Consider the following 21008-nt stretch of genomic DNA (forward strand, 5'->3'; position numbering starts at 1 on the left):
TTGCCACTGAAATGGTTGCTCCACAGCCAGACATAGAAGCCCTATATTCAGGGAATAATTGCCTTACTCAAACCCCTGATTCACACAATTGCCAGAGAAAAGACTAAAATCTTCTTGTTATTTTGAGGATTCACTAGTTATATGACTTAGTCAGTATCCTAAGCCTCTCTCCAAGTGTTCCAATAGTACTTTCCAGAAACATGATCTTTAGTGTCTCATCTCTGCCTATTACTACTTCCTAGGGAAATTTTTCCTTTGAAGATAATTGAGTCTCCTAAGATTCTTTCATATTCTGGTGTTGGGTGAGGTGCATCTGGTCCTCTATCCTAACCAGAAAAAAGCAAAAACTTAACCCTGCTGTCTTAGATATTAGGTTGTATCCTCTTTCCCTCACTGCTTGATGAGTCCTTGGACTTGTCACAGCCTCCAATGGTCACTTTAGTTGGTTATAAATCCATTTTGTTCCAGCTTCTAGGCCACTTTTCTCCCCTGACATTTTCATATACAAGTTTCTTTCTTGGGCCCAGGAATTCTCAGCTGTTTCACCTGCCCTGTGTTTGTAGGTATAGACTGAGTGATCTTCCATCAGTCATTTTAGCCAACACATACTGTTACTTACTGTGGATTGAATTGTGTTCCCCCAAAATATATGTTGCTGTCCTAATCCTAGAATAACATTTGCAGATAGGGTCACTGCATATATAATTAGTTAAGATACGGTCACCTTGGAGTAGGGTGGACCCTTAATCCGGTATGACTGGTATGCTTATAAGAAGGAAATACGGACACAGGCATAGACAGAAGATGGCCATATGAAGAGAGGCAGAGATTGGAGTGATGCGGCCACAAGTCAAGAAACACTGGGGCTACTAGAAGAAGCAAGAGGCAAGAACAGATCCTCCCTCAGAACTTCCTGGGAGCAAGGCCCTGCCGATTCTTTGATTTCAGACTTTAGACTCCAGAACGGTAAGAAATAAATTTTTATTGTTTTAAGCCACTTAGGTTGTGGTACTTTGTTAAGGCGGACTGAAAAAACTCTATGTTTTGTTGCTGCCGTGTTGGAACTCTGGTTTTTCTATGAGGCTTTTTTTAGTCTCTCAGGCTCTACCCTGGGAAGGTAAGCTATCATCCTTTCTGCTCTGGGAGCGCTTCAAACTCACTGAACTTAGCCTCAGTAGCTGTGTGTTTTTGTAGCAACCTCACCCGAATCTGGTATGCTACCCAGAGGATGGGGCAGCTTCTTTGCAATGATTCACTCACCTTTAAATTCTCCTCACATTGCCAGTCTCAGGTTGAGCTCTTACTGCTTGTGGAAAAAAAAAAAAAAAACAAAAAAAAACAACAAAAAAAAAAACTCTTTCGTTGTTACGAGTTCTCTCCCACTCTCCAGTTCACTGTACAAGATTTTAGCTATTTAATATTATAACAACCAAAACGAAACCAACAACAAAGATATCTCCCTCCGTTGAGTTCTTGCCCTTGACAATTGAGAGTCATAATTCCCAAGATTAATTTCTCGGCTGTCGCATCCTCCCTCCAAAAGTTTAAGAGTTTGAAAGTCATAATTCTAATTTATTGCTTTCTTTCCAGAATCTGTATCATTTACAGTCACTTAGAACACATTATGGCCATTTTAATAATGGTGTTGGGTTGTATGAGGCAAATATAAAAATAATTTTAAAAACATGTACCTTAATATGACAGTATTGATATTTTCACATAAATCTCAAGTCTAAACTTAACTATGAAATCTGTACTAAGATAACTTGGGATAACAAGTTAATCTTGTTATCACCAATTTCTTTTTTTTTTAAGTTGTTCAAATAAGACAAAATCCAGTAAATCTGTAGTTATACCATTCTTTAATTTTAGTCATATAATATTCGAACAGCACTGGAAAGAACTCAGGTATCCAGTATGCTTCCCACATTGTTCAATGAACAATGCCTTAGGACATCTGCCTTAGGACAAAACCAGCTCTGAGTTTCTGAGTTTCATAAGCACCATGAAGTCAGAACTTAAAAATGTTAAAGCAACTTTTCATCTTAAGGTTCTGAGAAGCCTGTTTGATAGAAGTCAGAGATATTATCCAATGTCAGTTACAAATGGTAAAACAGGTTTGAAGCCCATAATATTCCAGGAAGTAACTATTGTTTTACTAAGATTCTCTAGCTTGAAGGCTGACAGATTTTGATTTCTGGTCATGCCTTGGTTTGAATCGCAAGGCTCTTGAGATGAAAACAGGGATGACAGAGAATAAAAAGGGGAATCAGCTCATGGAAGGTAAGCACTCATATGTTATCTTGGCTTTATTTTGTTCATTTGATAACGAACTTCATTTTGTTTGTTGTTTGTTCACTTTATTCACCGTTAATTGTTCCTAACTTCATTATTCAATGAACAAAATATATTGCCTGGGCCATTAGATCCATTCTAACACATGCTACAGTACATAGGTCAGAAGGGCACAGTCTTATAATTCAGCAGACTGATTTATTTAGAATAAATGGGGGAGGTCATTGAGAGGACACACTACCAGTTGATCATTGAGCTGGACCTGGGCAATCGGGAGGCTCCTCACTCCTTCTCCTGTCCTTGGAAGGTTCTCCCACAGTAGGAATCATTTTCAAGGATACAGACTGGAAAGAGCAAGTTGTTGTTGAAGACCATCTCAACACATACATGACTGAAACCCATTAAGGCCTCCACATAAACTTTTAAGATTCTGGCAGGTGACAGTGGACATTTACTTCTCTTATGGCCACCCAAGACAAGCCTCACATGTAAGTTTCCTTGTATAAAACTGACACTTACCAATCTGAGGTGCTCTGCCTCTTTCTTTGGTCTCTTTTTGCCCTTGTGTAATGGGGCCAGTTTCAGATTTCACCAAGGAAACTCCCAAGGTTAGGAATTAACACTTATAAAAAAAAATTGTTTCAGTTTAAAGCCACAGAAACCACCCAAAGTATCTTAATAAAAATAAATAACAAGGAAGTGTGTTTTGTTTTTAAGTAAAATCACCATGGTATTTTATGAAACTTAAGAGCAGAGAATGTAACCAGGTTTCACAAAAAACAAGTACTTGGGCCTTGAGAGATAAGAACAAAGATTTCTCTTGTTTGGATTTCTTATTTTTCTTTCTCTACAGACCAGTTTTCTGTTTCTCAGTGCATGGGGAAGTCACACTGGCAACCCCAGCTCCAGAATTCACTTAACCTAAGATTAAGTGATCAGTTGACTCTCACTGGAATTACAGAATTATGTCAAAGTCCCTTGAAAGACATCTGATTGGCTTATCCTCAGTCATGTGATCACTCCCAGGTACTGTGCTTATGGGGTAGGTCTACTAGTGCAATGACCGTTGTCACATTCCGCCTCTGTGAAGGAGATTTTCAGAGGGGACAGGGCTTTTGTAGGTAGGAAAGCAGTCTATACTGCGCTTCTTTTGTTTACTCACTCATTCCTTCACTCCACTCTCCCCCCACCACCGCCGCCACCACCATTCAGAGTAGTTATGGAAGTTGTATCGGACGAGAGCGATACATTGTAGAAAATAAATTCATCCCACCAAATCTTGGGTATCGAGCATGCCAGAATGAAAGCCTAAACTATATGTCTGAGCCAGACCCAAACATGTCATAACATACTGGCAGACTAGCAAAGTGGAAGGGATTTTTGTACTGGAGTCTGGTGGGCTTCGCCAAAAACAATCAGGACTGATCATTTGTCCTTTATTTCTTTTTAACAGGCTTAGAATACTTGTTTTCTCTACTGGGACCTTCTTATCCTACATGTGCCCTTATTTTCCAAGGAGAACATGAATACAATGCTCCCACACTCAACAGACCTCTCAAGGCACTTATGGCTACTTGCTCATGCTGCTGGAATTTTGCTTGGTTGCGCATTAATGGACTTAATCACCTTTTTTTTTCTGATCCTTTGACTCCCTCTGAACTGAACTCATATCAGAATTAAACATTTGTTTTTGTAGTTATTTGATTGACGTTTGTCTCCTGTACCAGACTGTTCAGCCCTATCAGGCAGGGAATGTGTTTGTTTTAGCTCGCAATATGAAGCAGACAGTAGACATTATACATTTGAATTTTTGAGTGAAAAAAAAAACACAAATCTATGACATTACAGTTGACAGTTTAAGTGGTTTTGAATTATTTTGCTTTATACATAATCAACCCAACATAGAGCTATATTCTTGAAATGTGACAACCACCATAATTATCATGTTGTTTTAAGCTACCCCTGCCTGTCCCCCAGCACTTTGTAAAGTCCCCATATCCCCACAACTTCAGAGAAACTTTGGAAAGTACAGCTTTGCTTAGGGAATTTCGGGATAGGTCTACATTTTTGCTTTGATAGGGTTACCAAGGGGAGTATAGCTTTCTAAAAGGTACTCTTGATCCACAGATTTACATAGCAAAAAATGGCATCTTTTCAAAGGGCATGATAATTGTGTCATACCAGGGAATGGCCAGTAGTGAACTAGTGGTAGTCAGAGGCAGAGTGAGGAGTGATGGTTAGCAGACCAGATACAGTTGGGGACAGGCTTTAGCACAAAATGACATGGGGATGGACAAAAGATTTACTTCACCCCCTTCCTTGCCCCTTTCTCAGTCCTCTACCAGTATACAAAGGAGAAACACTTTTGAAAGAAACTGTTGATTCTTACTATCAGTGGAACAGGAAGGGCTCTCAGTGTCCTACACCTAAACAGTTAGCATTTACTAGAAGTCTAAATTCTACTCCTTTAAATATTTCATCTTAGTATAGACGGTATTAAAAATGGAATTCATGTACAAAATAATTTTACTCCCATAAAGGATGATAAAAATGAACTTACTCCATCAAAAGACTGAAAAGATTATAAAAACAATATATCTACATGTGGCAGTACCCCAAGTCAGACACTGCCCTGAGTCATTTTTTAAAGTTTGTTAGAAGCAGGATATAACATTTGTCAATTAACTTCCTCAAGGCATTTTTCACCTCTTTGTTCCTCAAGCTATAGATCATTGGGTTCAGCATAGGAATTACAATTGTGTAGAACACAGAGGCCATTTTGTCTGTGTCAAGGGAATGGTTTGATTTTGGCTGCAGATACATGAAGATCAGAGTCCCATAGAATATAGTCACAGCAGTCAGATGAGATGCACAGGTTGAGAAAGCTCTGAACCTTCCTTCTGTAGATTGGATTTTCAAGATGGCAGCCACGATGTATAAGTAAGAAATAAGAACAGTGGTCAAAGAGCTGATCATGTTGAAACCCGCAAAGATGAAAATCAAGATTTCTTTGAGACTGGTGTCTGAGCAGGCGAGGGCCATCAAAGGGACATCATCACAATAAAAGTGATTGATGATATTTGGGCCACAATAAATCAGTTGGAAAGTAACGGTTGTGTGGAGCAAAGCAACAGAAAAGCTGTATAAGTAAGGGCCTGTTACTAGTTGCATACACACTTTTGGGGACATGCTCACCATGTAGAGAAGAGGATTGCAGATGGCCACATAGCGGTCATAAGCCATCACTGCAAGAAGGAGCATCTCTGAAATCAAGAAGTTCAGGAAAAAGCCCAACTGTGTTGCACATGCATAGAAAGGTATAGACCTGTGCTTGGTCAGGAGGGTCTGCAGGAACTTGGGGGCTATTGATGAAGAGTAACAGAGGTCTACAAAGGCCAGATTGCTGAGAAAAAAGTACATGGGTGTGTGAAGTCGAGAATCCAATCGTATTAATGAAATCATCCCAAGGTTCCCTACCAAAGTTAGAGTATACACTACTGAAATGAGAAAAAAGAGAGTGATTTCAATCTCTCTATGGACAGAAAAGCCCAAAAGAATGAATTCTGTCACCCTGGTGTTATTCCTTTCAACCATTTATTCCAGTCTCTTGGCTGCTGAAAAAAGACAAAATAGAGTCAGAGACAAGTTATTAGGTCAAGGAATTGTCACCAGATGCCAACTCTTATGTTTTAGCTTCAGAAATTATAGTTCATTGAGGTGGAATATGAGAACAAGTAAACACATCCCATTTCAAACTCTCCTTTCTAGCTATCATAATTTTATGAGACCAAAGAATGAGGGCCAATAAAAAAAATCAATTGATGGCTATGTAGTAAAAATAACAAAGAAAAAATTATATGTATGTATGTATGTAGGTATGTATTTAATACGGTGAGAATTTTTCATCTTTCGTTTTCGTCCCAAAATTAAAGTTGGCATTCACAGTCTCAGAGGTGGAAAGAGGCATATAACTCCCAATAACCACACCACATAGGTTATGATAACCATAGATGAGTCACATACAAAGAAATAAGATTAATTCTTTAATTCTAATGGGCCTTCAATTTTTGTTCTCATAAAATTATGATAGCTAGAAAGGAGATTTGAAATGGGATGTGTTTATTTCTCCTCATATTTCACCTCAATGAACTGTACATTCTGAAGCTAAAACACACAAAAGTGTGGGAAATAGAATAATCTCCTTTCCTCCCCAAACACATTAACCCAAGAGAAGCTTTTTTGTAACAGTTTTGTATGAGTGGCCAGAAGAATATCCTTTCAAATTTTATCTTCTTCATTTATTAATTCAGCTTAATACTGTAAATGATACCTAATATATTCTCCAAATTAAATGTATATGTATGCATACACACATATATATACACACAAATACATATATGCATTCATACAGACATATATGTAATATGTACAGATGTAGATAAACACATATATATGTATGCCTACAAACACACACAACACATACATACCTGCATACATAATATCTGACATGAAAACAGTTTTCTGTCTCATCCATTTACTTTCTCCTCCGTAGAAGCAAAACTCACCTTGTGAGAGGTGTTTTTGGACAGAATTTTTGAATTGGCTTGCCTTTCTGAGCTGGCGTCTTACCACAGCTGTTAGTGCTAGAGTACCCCGTTCTAGATGTGGAACAAAAGGGAAAGTGGAAAGGTCACCTGGGTGGCTCAGTCGATTAAGCGTCCAACTCTTGATTTTGGCTCAGGACATGATCTCATGGCTCATGAGATTGAGCCCGCATTGCGGGGCCTGCTTGGGATTCTCTCTCTCCCTTTCTCCTTGCACATCCCCTCCCTCCATAAACAAACAAACAAACAAAGAAACAAATTTTAAAAAAAGGAAAAGAGAAAGTACAGATGTGGACAGATATGGTCAGTATTCCCCACTTCGAGACATGGGATGCCTTTGATGTTTGAGAGGTGTAAGTTTTGGTATTGGGTTACTTTTCTTTGCACACACATACTGGAATCAGGCTGATTTTCTTTCCTTGTACATCCATTAAAAAAAAGGGGGGGGCCTTCAAAACCCACACTTCCATCAATTTCAAATTTTGAAAAGGTCCACTTCCGTTTTTATGTATTACCTTCACTTATGAATGTCTTTTTGATACACATTTTTTTTTTCTCCTAAGAGAAAGGCAACTCTCACCCACAAATGCTTGTCTTCTACAGGCACTGGCTTCTGAAATTTTATCAGCAGATAAAACATGTTTTCTTTTAAAGGAAGCCTGAGTCTCAGGGAGCTATTGAGGGGGATAAATAAATAAATAAATTTATTTTGGGAGTGTTAGGAGGGTTATTTCACTCATTCTTGTGTATAAATGCCAGCTTCATCCAGTTGGAGCAGAATTAGATAGGGTCATCCACTTTCTTTTTAGTGGGGAAAACTGGATGACTTGGGGAAGGAAGTCTGTGCAAATGACCAACCGTACCGATTTAACCTACCTAGTTGTAGAAAAAAATCTTCCCCTGTAGGTTTTCGCAGAAGCCTCCTTTCAATGATGCTCAGATAGGAAGGGTATGTGAATGTGTGATATAGGCCTTTAGACAACAGTCTTTATTCCCTAGAGGGTTAATTCCCAGTTTTCCCCAGACATGACTGCCCTAGGGTCACTGACCCTCCAGGGGACAACTACGATTAGAAAGTTCTAATTAGAAAAAGATTTAGTCCATAAAAACAAAGTTAGCATTAGTTCATACTCAAACTAGAATGATCTCACCATGAAATCACTAGTCTTTGGTTACCTATGTCCAATCTAATTTGTATAAACAAAACAAAGAAAATCAAAACCAAATGGCAAGCAGTTGAAAGCTCACCACCATTTCCGAAATGTTTTCATCATTTGTTTATAATTGTCCCTTCCTGTCCCTGTGACCTTAGAGGGATTCTGATTTAATCATTTGTCTTATCTAACTGAATGTGTTTTACACCCAGATGTTTTAAGTGTTTAAGCAAACAATTCTGTTTATTTTTTCTTTGCTGAGTATAGGCATTGAAATAATAACAAACCCTCTTTATTTTTATTTTGGGGAGTTGACGTTTAATTTTTTAAGGTCATGTAGCATTAATTAGTTGATGACCTGAGGCAAGAACCTGAGCTAATAGTTTGTCCTAATAGCTAATTGCCCTGATGTTATTTAATTGAATAATCCATGTCTTTCTTATTAATTTACAATTTGAAAATATCATTTTATTTACTAAAACAATGAAATAAAATCAACCAGCTTCTGATTATAGTAAAGACTTTAGAGTTTTAGAAACCTATCAAAAATATTTCATATATACTTTCTTTGAAAAAAAAAGAAAAAAGAAAATCTTTTGCATAATATAAAGTACATGCATATATATGCTGATTGTGAAATTTTACATGTAGGAAGATATACATACAAATACAAAAATAAACACATGTCGGGGTGTCTGGGTGACTCGGTTAAGGGGCTGACTTTGGCTCAGGTCATGATCTCATGGTTTGTGGGTTCAAGCTCCGCATGGGGTTCTGCACTGACAGCTCAGAACCTGGAGCCTGCTTCGGATTCTGTCTCCCTCTCTCTCTGCCTCTCCCCCACTCATGCTCGCTCTCTCTCTCTCTCTCTCTTTCTCTCTCTCAAAAATAAATAAGCATTAAAAATGTTTTTTAATAAAAGAAAATGTCACATATAAATATATATCATCTACCAGAGGTAACTGTTCTTCAAGTTTAGGGAGACTTTTGCTTTACTTTTTTCTTTATATTTTTATGTATTTTACTAAATTGGACTCATAGAGTGCATGACAATTTACTACATATAATTACCATTTTTTACCAGCAGTGCATCAGGATTTTACATACTATTCAAATTTCTTCCCAAAGCATGTTTTCTGCTATATATATATATATATATATATATATATATATATATATATATCACTTCCTATTTATACGGTTTATGATTTTTAATTAGTAAAATAATAATTTTTTTATTCAAAATTTGTTTAGGAGGATCCAGTATTTTAGGGTAGAATGATAAAAAATAGAAATGCTGAATAACAGGATATGTCTAGTTTAAAACTTTTTGCTTATTGCTGTTTTTTTTTTTTTCCTTTTTCCTGGCAGTGTTCCTTAGAAAGCTGTTTGTGTTTACACATTGCCTGCAATTTATATCCTCCTACTTCTCTCCAAATCATTCCAGTAGACTTTTACCCCGTTATTCTTTCCAAAATCCCCTTAACAAGAGTATATTATGTAGTTAACAACTTTTATCAACAAATTTGCCAAATTGATGATTCCTGGATTAGCTTTTTTCACTTGGTTTCCCATATCCACTGATATTCCTCCTGGATGTTCTTTCTCTGGCTGGTTGGTTCCTCCTTGTCACCTTCACTTCTCTGTGTTGGCAAGTCACAAGTTCAGTTCTTTGCCATTTTGTCTGTTTATATCTATACATTTTCCTTTACTTGCCAATTTCACTCAGCCTTATTCCATCTAAGAGTGTCCGTATGTCAGTGACTCCCAGTGTGAGTCTTCACCCCAGTACACTCCTCTGATTTCTAGATTCAAACATTCAGCAGCCTACTTGACATCTTTACTAGGATGTGTACAAACATCTTGGGATTATCGTCCAAAACTGAGTTCCACCACAAGACTTCTCCTCTATAGCTCTTCTTATTTCAACTCTCTCTCTCTCTCTCTCTCTCTCTCTCTCTCTCTAGCTGCTCCAGGCAAAAATCCTTGGAGTGATCCTTGACTCCTCTTGCTCCTATCCTACTCCAATCTGATAGGAATTCTGGTTGCTGTTACATTCACTGTATCCAGCATCTTTTTACCAACCACTGTGTTACTCTGCCCTTCCATCATCTCATCCATCTCCCTTTCCCTCTACAGTTGTGTTTCAACACAGTAATTATTCTAAATAGTATCCCACGCGCTTTCACTCCCTGGCACATAATCCCGCAATGGTTGCCCATTTCACCTGGAGTAAAACCCAAAATTCTTACACGGGTGTGCAAGACTAGGAATGATCTGGCCGTTGTTGGCTTTCTGAACCTCAGCTATGTTAATCCCTATATCCCCTTCCCATCTTTCTGTCCACACTGGCTTGGAATACCCCAGGTCACACCAGCCTTAGGAATTTGTTTTTATTCCAGTATTACAGTACTTTTAGATACCTTACTCCTCCACTCCTTCACAGTGGTAAAGTGTGAGAACACTGGAACCAGATTATCTGGGTCTTAAACTCTTCAATCTGTCATTATAGTACTTGGTCATGTAACATTCTGGGTCTTGTTTTCATCATCTTTAAAACAAAAATAGTGGGATGCCTGGGTAATTCAGTCAGTTAAGCATCTGACTCTTAATTTTGGCTTGCATCATGGTCTTGTTCCTGAGTTCGAGCCCCGTGTAGGGGTCTGAACTGACAGTGTGGAGCCTGCTTGGGATTCTCTCTCTCCCCAAACAAATAAATAAATGTAATGGTAATAGTAGTTGCCTCAACTGCTGCTTGAGAATTAAATGAATAAAAGTGTGAAAAGACCTAGAATCGTGTTTGGATTAGCATATGTGCTTTATAAACATTGACACGACTACTGCTGCCTTTCCTCAATTTACTTTATTTTTCTCAATATCATGTACAATATTTTTACTTGGTTAGTTTGTCATCTCTTTGTTATTTATTGTGTGGGCAGATTCGGGTCTCTTTATCTGTAGTTCCTGATACTAAGTAGAGACTCAACAAATTTGATTCCCAACACTGCTGTATTGTTTCTGCACTAACATTAATAATTACATATATATATATATGTATGTATATATATATATATACATACATATATATATATATATATATATATATATATCACTTTGCCTGATTCACTCCTTAAAAATGGTGTTTTCTCTTTTATGATTAAATAAGTATGGATTAAAACCTTGAATTGCACCTGCAAGTATTCTGCAGGACAAGCAAACGTTTCTAATAAATTTTAATTTGATAAATAAGCGATGTCATGTGATACAAGTAGTACGTGATGCCAAATGTCACATGATCACAACTGAGCCAATGGTTCTTGAAATTCTCTTTGATATACAAGTGCTTTGGATTATAAGCTCATTTCTGGAACAAATTGTGCTCACAAATCGAGGTTTTACTCTATATTTATTTATTTATTTATTTAATCATTGGTAAAATGTAAATTAGTCATTTATATTTTAAATATTTAATAATATTTAAATATTAGAAATTTATATCTTACCAGAGTAAAATCCAATTACTTACCAATAAGATCCATTATTTAATCTAATGATTAAATAAATATAATAAAAGAGGAAACACCATTTTAAAATTATAAGCTTGCCACTTCTGGAGTCAAGTTGCCAAAAATTTTCCAAGAGATTTATTTATATTGTTCAATAATACTTTATTAGGTCCCCATTTTTGTCAGGAACTACAGAAAAAGAAAAAACAGCTAAAACAAGACTTCTGTTTTGTTCTTTTTTTCCTTGTATTTTTAATCACTAACTCAATTTACATAAGGCTTTTTTTTTTCTTTACCCAGTTTGGCACTTAATAAATAATCTCCCACATGTCTTTCATTTTTTTTTCAGTTTTTATTTAAATACACACACTTATGCTGTTATTCCCCTGATACTTGTATTTTTTATTATTATTATTTTTTTATTTTTTAGAGAGAGAGAGCATGCGTGTGTGCAAGAGGGGAGAGAGGAGCAAAGAGAGAGAGAGAGAGAGAGAGAGAGAGAGAGGGTCTTAAGCAGCCTCCACCCTCAGTGCCCTCGGGCTCAATCCCATGACCCTGGGATCATGACCTGAGCCAAATTCAAGAGTCAGATACTTAACCAACTGAACCACCCAAGTCAGGTGCCCCTTGCCTGATACTTTTAAAGCTCAAATTTGATTTATTCTTCCAAGCACGTTTATTTGTTTTTCATGGAGTGACTGTTTGATACCTTTCAATATAATGTTTGCATTGTGATGAGGTTTTTGGGTCCTGTTCTGTTTCTAGAAAATGATCAGACATAGCCCTGAGTATCTTCTCATAGCTCAGCCTATAATGCACATTCAGAAGGTTTGCAGAAACCAAGGCTTCACCTAATTATTGCAGCTCAGAGACGGTCACTTGCATCCCAAGTGTGCACGTGTCTCATATCCCACACTTCACCGCTAGTATGCATGTTTTCTATTTCATATTTCTATCTTCTCTTCTTTTGAGTAGGCTTTTGCCTCGCAGACTCTTTTGGCTTTCTTTGTTCACTGAAGGATTTAATAGCCATTATTTTCCTTCAGTGCATTCTAGCAGGACCGTATGGTCACAGCACATGTCAAAATGGGAATTGTGAAAAAAGTAATAGTTTGACATGGAACTTGAACGATTTCCATTACTGATTATGTTTCCAAGTTATGTGTTCTTGGTGACTATGCAGTATCTTGACAGGATCGAGAAGTTCCAGAGGGCCTACTGCCCTCCCTACTACAGAATATGAAAGCCATTAGTTAGCATTTCCATTTTTACTCAGGCTACAAAGGTTCTGCATATCTGAGAAGTCAAGAAAAATGTCAGCTTCTGTCACCACCATTGTTCATCTGGTGATTTTAATTCAATAATTGGTGGTCATTAAGAAAAAAAACCAAGTCAGAGTTTGCTTCAGCGTTGATGATGAAACTGTCTCTCTGTGTCTTATTATAAAACTCTTCGTTGCAATCAATTCCCTACGGGCATTGCTTCAAGTAGACTACTTGCTAATCAGTTTCAAGGGGCCTTATTAAAATGACTAGGTTTTCAGCTTTTTCATGGGGACGTTTTAATTGAAACCCACCTCAGCAAACTTAAAGTTTCAGCTTAGGATGAATGAATCTACAGTTTAGTGTGAGTGTGTGAAATTAATCATCTGATTCCTCAGGGATGGCCATTTCCTCTACCTTAAACCACCGTCCTCCGGGAGACGAAGTAGTGTAGGGGGAAGAAAAGGGGATGTGAAGCCAGATCTAGGTTTGCACACACACCTTTCTACTACCTACCTGTGTGCTCTTGGGAAGGAAATAAATTCTGAACCTAAATTAAGAAATGAAAATACTAACGTCGCACAGGGCTACTTTGGGGCGTTAGCTCATAATGGCTATTAAATTGCTTTGCAAACTGCCAAGTTGGTGATGTTGCAATGGTTATGAGTAGCATGATAATGATCATAATAATAACAGTGACGAGAATTTGTTGGTGCTTATTATGTGCCTGGCAAGGTACTAAAAAGATCCACATACATAGTGATCAAAAAGAAATTCTTATTCTCCCCCAAACAAGAATCTCACTCAAACAATGGATTTTGCATCAGTCCCAGGGAATAGTAAACTATCAATCACACTCCTAAATTCTCTCATTTTTCAAGGTGTACACATCAGCTGCAACATGTAGTTTTCTTTTTTATTTATTTCAAATTCCACAAGCTTTAATGTTTCTACATATCAGTCTCTTTCAAATTTATTGCATGTGATTCCATAATGTTAAGCCATTATGTTTTTTTTTTTTGAGGGAGCTTTTGAAATGCATCTGATATATCAATCTTGTATAGAAGACATTTCTATCGTTTCTATTATGAGGTTTAGGCAAAACTGTTTATTATGATCTACAATGTTCTGTGTTCATGGCCCTGGCTGTCTTTTCTAATTTCCCCTGCTTTTTCTCTCTCACTGTCCACTATAAAATGCCTCTCCTTCTTTGACTGTGGCTGCACATCTTGTCTCTGCATATCCTGCGTCACTGAAATATTTTCCCACAGCTTTTCCTCTCTGTAATGGCTAATACCTTCTCACCTTCCTAGTACAACGTCACAGTTAACATCTCGGTAAAATTTTCAGGCAATTCACAATTTTCTCTTTACCTGATTCTCCCCAAAGGGGGAAGAATGTTGAATGATCATTTTGCAGGATACTCTATTTCTTCTTTATGTCACTATTGTATTTTTCATGCTACATCATAATATAGATTTTCCATGTCTATCTCTCTCATTGGACTCTAAGCTACTTGGAAAATAATATAAAAAAATAAATAATTTTAATAATTTTTAGTAAATAATGGAACTATTAGAAAAAATGATCTAAGAGAAAAGAAACAATATCGGAGATTATTATTATTTCTAAGGCAAAAATTGTATTTCCTTAGTGATTTTTTATTTGAATATTTTTAATGTATGTATTAGTCTAATACACACATATATAATACACCTCACAATATTGTTCATAAATCTTTTCCTATTGTGTTTTTCACATTTCTAGTATATAAAGGTGCTATTTCTGGTGAAATTTTATTATTCCAATTCACTGATTTCCTTGGGTTTTGCCGATCACATTATTTGTGAAACATATTTTTATTTCTTTCTTTAAAAAAAAGTCTATGTCTGCTATCTTTCCATTCTACAGATTTTTTGGCCTCTGTGATAGTACTTCAAAGAGACAGAGAGAGTGTGAGTGGGGGAGGGATAGACAGAGGGATGGAGAGAATCTCAAGCTGGTTAGATGCTCTCAGTGCAGAGCCCCATAAGGGGCTCAAGCCCATGAACTTGAGATCATGACCTGAGCTGAAATCAAGAGTTGGAAGCTTAACCAATTGAGCCACCCAGGCACCCCTATGATCATATTTTTAATAGATGTGTACTGATATTTTAACCCTCCCAACTAATATGACTACTTACAATTTTTAAAACATTTTTCTCCCTTCAGTAAATGGACTAATTATTATTAATAACCATTTTTATTATGGACATTTTCAAACATATACAGAATTAGAAGATTTGATACAATAATCCTTACCCCAATAATAATTGTCCAGCTTCAGTGTCTCCATTCATGATAAGGTATATATATATATACCATATATATATATATATATATATATATATATATATATATATGAAATGTTTATTTTTTACAGAGAGAGAGTGGGGGTGGGCAGAGAGAGAGGAGACAGAGGATCTGAAGTGGGCTTTGTGAGGCCAATATGGGGCTTGAACTCACCAACCATGAGATCATTACCTGAGTCAAAGTCAGCCGCTTAACTGACTGAGCCACCCAGGTGCCCAATGGTCAGGTATATGTTATCCATACTTCTTACTTACCTCATACATTAGCCCCCAAAGTTATTTGGAAATAAATACATCTTTATTTCCAAATAAATAAATCCCAGAATTCACTCCATTTCATCTGTCAGTGTGCTCCAGGCAAAGATCACCAGGAACAATCTCTGGTCAAAGTTGTGTTACTTTTGTGTGTTTTAACAATGGACGTTGTACACCACGGGAATCAAGCTTGCTGTGGGATTGCATCCTATGAGGTTATTTAGAGTAGGGTTCAAGAAAGCATGGTGGCACTCTGGATTGGGTATTGTCATGGAGTGACATGTTTTTATGATTTGGTACGTTAATGGTTCCTATATAGAACACGGACAAATTGGAGTAGGGATAAAGCTTTAATTGGTAATGAAGCAACAGTCCCTTACAGTAGCCAGAGGAAAAGAATGTTGGACCATTTTTGTGGTCTAAACAGTGTTCTTGATTTTGTCTAGATCTCTGACACTATTACTGAGTGACCCTGTTTTTGTCTTGCTTCATTACTGTTACCAAGTAAACTTTTCTCATGTTGGTGTTCTGTGAAATTATTGGTATTATTGATATTAATTTATTAGCAATATTATTATCAATAATATTATTGATATGATAGTACAGCTTAACTTTTAGTACCAGACCAGGGCCCACCTAGCAGTTGTCAAGAGATGTTTTTTCTTCCTCATATCTACACTGATCTCACTTAAGATAAATAATTTTGATTACATGGATAAAATGTAAACAGTTCATATCTTAAGCAGATGGTAAAGATCCATGCACCTCACATATCATTTCCCTATTTCTAAGAATGGTAATCATGTCTGTTCTTTAAGTCCTGGCCGAAGGACTTTAAGAACTTTTGATTCTTTAAGTCCTTTGATTTTTCCAAAGGTCTTAGAATGTACCCACTTTCAAATAAATAGACGTGATCTTACTTCCTAACAAATTCCCAAAGCATTTAGTTTTCAAAAACAACAACCACAAAATGAGCCTGATTGCAATGCAGTTAGAGAATTGTTGATCAGAATCTTGAGAACCAACCCATGTAATTCAAATGAAGAGACGTCAATAAGGAAAGATTAGTGAGGCGCCTAGAGCCTAACAACGGTGCCACCTCATCACCACCGAAAGGTCTGACGGGACGTAGGGAGATGTAGGAGCCCGATGGGATCAAGGTTGTGGATATGGGGCTCCTGGAGGGAGCCGGACAGAGGGTTGATCTGCTGTCTGAGACATGGTGCCAAAGCGAGGAGAGAGCAGGGGCAGGGGACAAGTGCCCTGCCTTTCCTCTCCTGGTGCAGTCTCACCTCTTGTCACAACTCCCTTTTGGCTGCATCCAGTTAGAGCCAGCCCTCACCCATGACTGGGAGATTCAGTCATTCTGGTTGTGTTTAGAGCAGAGAAGGGAAGGAAGAGGAGTGTCAGTTAGTGGTTACGACTCTACAGCCAGTCAAAACACGGCTTTTCCACTTACTCAGCGGGTGACCTTGAGCAAGGTGCCCCAATCTCTGTAGTCTGGTTTCCTCATTCTAAAATGGGAATAATAACGGCACTTATGTCGCAGGATTGTCGTGAAAAGTAAATGTACTGCTGTATATAATTATATATAATACATAAAAATATATTTATAAAATATGTCACACACACACACACACACACACACACACATACACAGAGTGGAGTCTGGAGCAATAAAAGTGACCTTAAATAGGAGTTTGTGGATATTATTGTTAATGACGACTGTGACGCTCTTTTATTTGCTCTTAGGGGGAAACTGAGAGACAGAATTACTCAAGGTCGAGGAGCCTTAGTTTCCTCATCTGTTTAAATGATCATGTCAAATTAGATGACCTCAAATATTTATATCAAGGATGATGCAAATAATTCGTTGTAAAGCCTTGAGAAATTGCAAGCAAGGGTTGGTGCTGGTGAGGATGCGGAGAAATTGCCTTGTATATGATTGGTAGGAATACAAAATGGTATCGCTGCTCTTGACCACATTATAGAGGTTCCTCAAAAAGTGGGAATAGAACTACTATATCATTCATTAGTCTCACTTCTGGATATGTATCCCCCAAAAATTGAAATCAATATCTGCAAGAGATATCTGAGTCCTCGTGTTCCTTGCATCAGTATTCACAGTAGTCACATGGTGGCAACAACTTGAATGCCCACTGATGGGTGATGAATAAAGAAAATGTGGCACGGATCTACCATGGGATATCACACAGCCTTAATAAAGAAGGGAATTCTGCATATGTGCCAACATGAATGAGCCTGGAGGGCATTATGCTAAGTGTAATAAGCCAGTTACAGAAGGACGAGTACCGCATTATTCTATTCTTCATATGTTAGATATGAGGTATCTGACATAGTCAGACTCATAGAAAGAGTAGAATGGTGGTTTCCAAGGAGGGGGGTGGGGGAGATAAGAGTTGATTGCTAAAGGATAGAAAAGGTCAATTATGTAAGATGAATAAGTTCTAGAGTTCTGCTGTACTACATTTTGTCTATAGCTGACAGTGCTGTATTGTGCAGTTACAATGTTGTTATGGGGTTTGATCTTATATAAAAGTGTTTTTCCCATGATTAAAAAAAGAAACAAAACTGAAAAAAAAAGTGTGGCTTAACAAATGACAAGGAGTGAGACCATATACAACGTTTTCAGATTTCAGAGGAAATCCGACAAAGAGTTGAAAAGCGTCCGTTGTATTTACCAGTGAGATGATAGGCAGACAAGCTACAAAGAACGGGCTTCAGTGGTGGGGGGCAAAGCTGGATTGGAAGGGGCAAATGATTGGGGCAAATTGGAAGCAGTAGGCAGATTTTCCAGTGGTTTTGGTTTCTGCTATGAGTTTTGTATTATGCACACATGTATCTAGTAACATATGATGTATATTAGACTTGAAAATGGCTTTCTAGTTTGAAATTTGGTGAGAAACTGAATTTCACCATTCATAAAAACACATTTCCCTTCTTGTATAGATTCACAAAGACAAAATCTGAAACTATGGTGAAAGCAGTTCTAGTTTTTAGGTAGGTTTTTGGGTTATTTTGGTGTTATTTATTTTTTTGTCTCCTCTTACTTTTCAAAGGAAATATCTTTTGAACACTTAATATTTACCATAGAGTTTACTGAGTCCTTCCCATACATTCATTTATTCAATACTCACAAAATCACAAAATATGGACCATTTTTACTGAATGTTACAATTAAGGAAATTGAGGCTTAGAAAGAATTTGGACATTGTCCAAGGTCTCATAAGTGAGTTACTCAGTATTTAAGGGTTGATGTTTTCCTCTCAAAAAACTTGAATTTTTATTCAAATGAACCAGGTTTACAGTCTTTTTGTGTTGTTTCTAGTAGTATAGTCTACCTTTACCTTCATGGAAATTGTTCCTTCAGGAATACAGATAATTAAACATTTTTTAACTCCTCAATATAATTTGTCCAGCTTATCTTAATTTGAGAAAAATAGGAAAATAAATACTGCAGCTTGCTGATATCTCCAGAGGATCAAATTTAAACCCGAAGGGATCCAGGAACTAGTAAATCACCCAAACACCTTCAGAATGAGCTCACTAAGAGCCAGGATCATGGCTAAGCAGGTGAGTCATGGAATTTGTACATGGAGCGAATTGCCAACCTTCCACCCATAACCTAGCTTCCCGTTAGGAACCTCTCCCCTTTGCAAGCTGTGGTATCTGATGGAATCCATCTGCTTTCAATATATTTTTTTTAAGTTTATTTATTTATTTTGAGAGAGAGAGAGAGAGAGGCAGAAAGAGAGAGAGAGAGAGAGAAAGAATCCCAAGCAGGCTCCTCACTGTCAATGCAGAGCCAGACATGTAGCTGGAACTCATGAACAACAAAACCATGACCTGAGCCCAAGTCAAGAGTAGGATGCTTAACCGACCCTGAGCCATGCAGGTGCCCCAGAATCAGTATGCTTTTAGAGATAACACCTATAACATCCTAACTACATTTCTTAGTTCCATACTCTGTTTGACAGTACTTTCTAAAGGATGTCTACTTGTACTTAAAATACTACTTTGTCTCTAACTCTCTGCCCTTCCCTCTTGCCCCCTCTCTGTCTCCCTTCTCTCTCTCTCTTCCTGTCTCTCTCTCTCACACACACACTCCTTAAATGACCTCATATTGAGTTATCCAGGTCATCTAGAACCACCCTCTCCTCTACAGCAGTACTCGTAATAGCTAGTTGTTATATGGCCAACCGAGGAGAGATACAAAGGCAGGTGGCTCTCCTGTCTAAAATTCTCTTATAAGAGTGGGTGACCAGGAATGTTTCTAAACTGAAGTAATGGTAACAGTGTTTTTCTATTCTTGGAAAACACCAGATATATGGTAAAAATTTCCCTTTTAAATAAAGAATGGATACTCACTGTAATTTTTGAAACTTGAAATAAAATAGAAATCCACTAGTATTTCATTTGACTTTAAATTTTTTTATGTGTATTTGTTTTTGAGAAAGACAGGACGTGAGTGGGGGAAGGGCAGAGAGAGAGAGGGAGACAGGATCTGAAACAGGCTCTGGGCTGTGAGCTGTCAGCACAGAGACTGACTCCGGGCTGGAACCCAGGAACTGTGAGATTGTGACCTGAACCAAAGTCGGACCTTTAACCTGGCTTAACCAGGTGCCCCTGGTATTTCATTTTTCTAATATTCCTTCTCAGAAGAGGTGTTTGGCCTCAAGCAGGGCTTTAAGGCAGTCAGACTCACACCAAGTGCTTCCTCACCCTTTTTCATGTCGTGTCATGTCACATCACATCACGTCACATCTTGTCATGTCATGTCATGTCAGTTGTACGTGTTTTGGGATACACAGAGGGAGCATCTTATGGCTAAAGAAGTCACAATGTCTCCAATCTGTACATCTGTATGCCCAGTACACTGATGGTGTGCAGTGTGCCTTTGCAAGATGGTCACCTCTGGGGAGGAAACCAAGCTTGGTGAAGGACGAAGGATGCTTGGCTTGGAAAAGCTATACCGACCCTTATAAAGCAGGGAGCAGGACTTGGATAAGATGAGACACCAAGTAAATCAAGTCAATTTATTGACTAATAGAGCTGTGGATAGGAAAGAAGATGTTTCCCAGTAACTATTTCCTTCTTCTTTTCACACTTGCTCTGTGCAAAGCTTGCCATTGTGTTAATTGCCAAAGCCTGTGTAGAACGTCAGAGATACATCCCTAATCCTTAATAAGCAAGGCAAAGCCTTTAAGAATTAGTATAAAGGAAATATTTAATTTGTTTTGTAACAGTGTTTTGAGAAACCGGATGGGCAAAATAGAATCTACAAAGACAGATGATGGAGAATCAAATAAATGAAGTTGCTAGTTGTTAACAAAGTAGTCAACTACCAGAAAGAAATAAAAATGATTATTACTGATTAATCTTCGTACTCAAATAACTAAAAATAAAAAGTATTTGCCTCATTATATATAGTTAAGTAAACACCTAAAATGTTTCACCAATAGTTTAAATAAGTACAAAAGATAATTTTATATTATAAGTATTGGCATTGTCTATTTATATATATGAATTTTTACATACATACATATATATGTCTATATAA

At 37.4% G+C, this 21008-nt stretch overlaps 1 protein-coding gene across 1 annotated transcript; it reads right to left on the reverse strand.

Moving 5' to 3' along the window:
* Positions 1-4932: 4932 nt before the first annotated feature.
* LOC106986231 (olfactory receptor 1038-like) lies at positions 4933-5889 on the reverse strand. Its single transcript, XM_015084404.2, has one exon. The coding sequence runs from the start codon at positions 5887-5889 to the stop codon at positions 4933-4935; it is 957 nt and encodes a 318-aa protein (XP_014939890.2).
* Positions 5890-21008: the final 15119 nt, after the last annotated feature.

The sequence above is a fragment of the Acinonyx jubatus genome, chromosome D1 (genome assembly GCF_027475565.1).
Source record: "Acinonyx jubatus isolate Ajub_Pintada_27869175 chromosome D1, VMU_Ajub_asm_v1.0, whole genome shotgun sequence".
NCBI classification, from domain to species: domain Eukaryota; kingdom Metazoa; phylum Chordata; class Mammalia; order Carnivora; family Felidae; genus Acinonyx; species Acinonyx jubatus.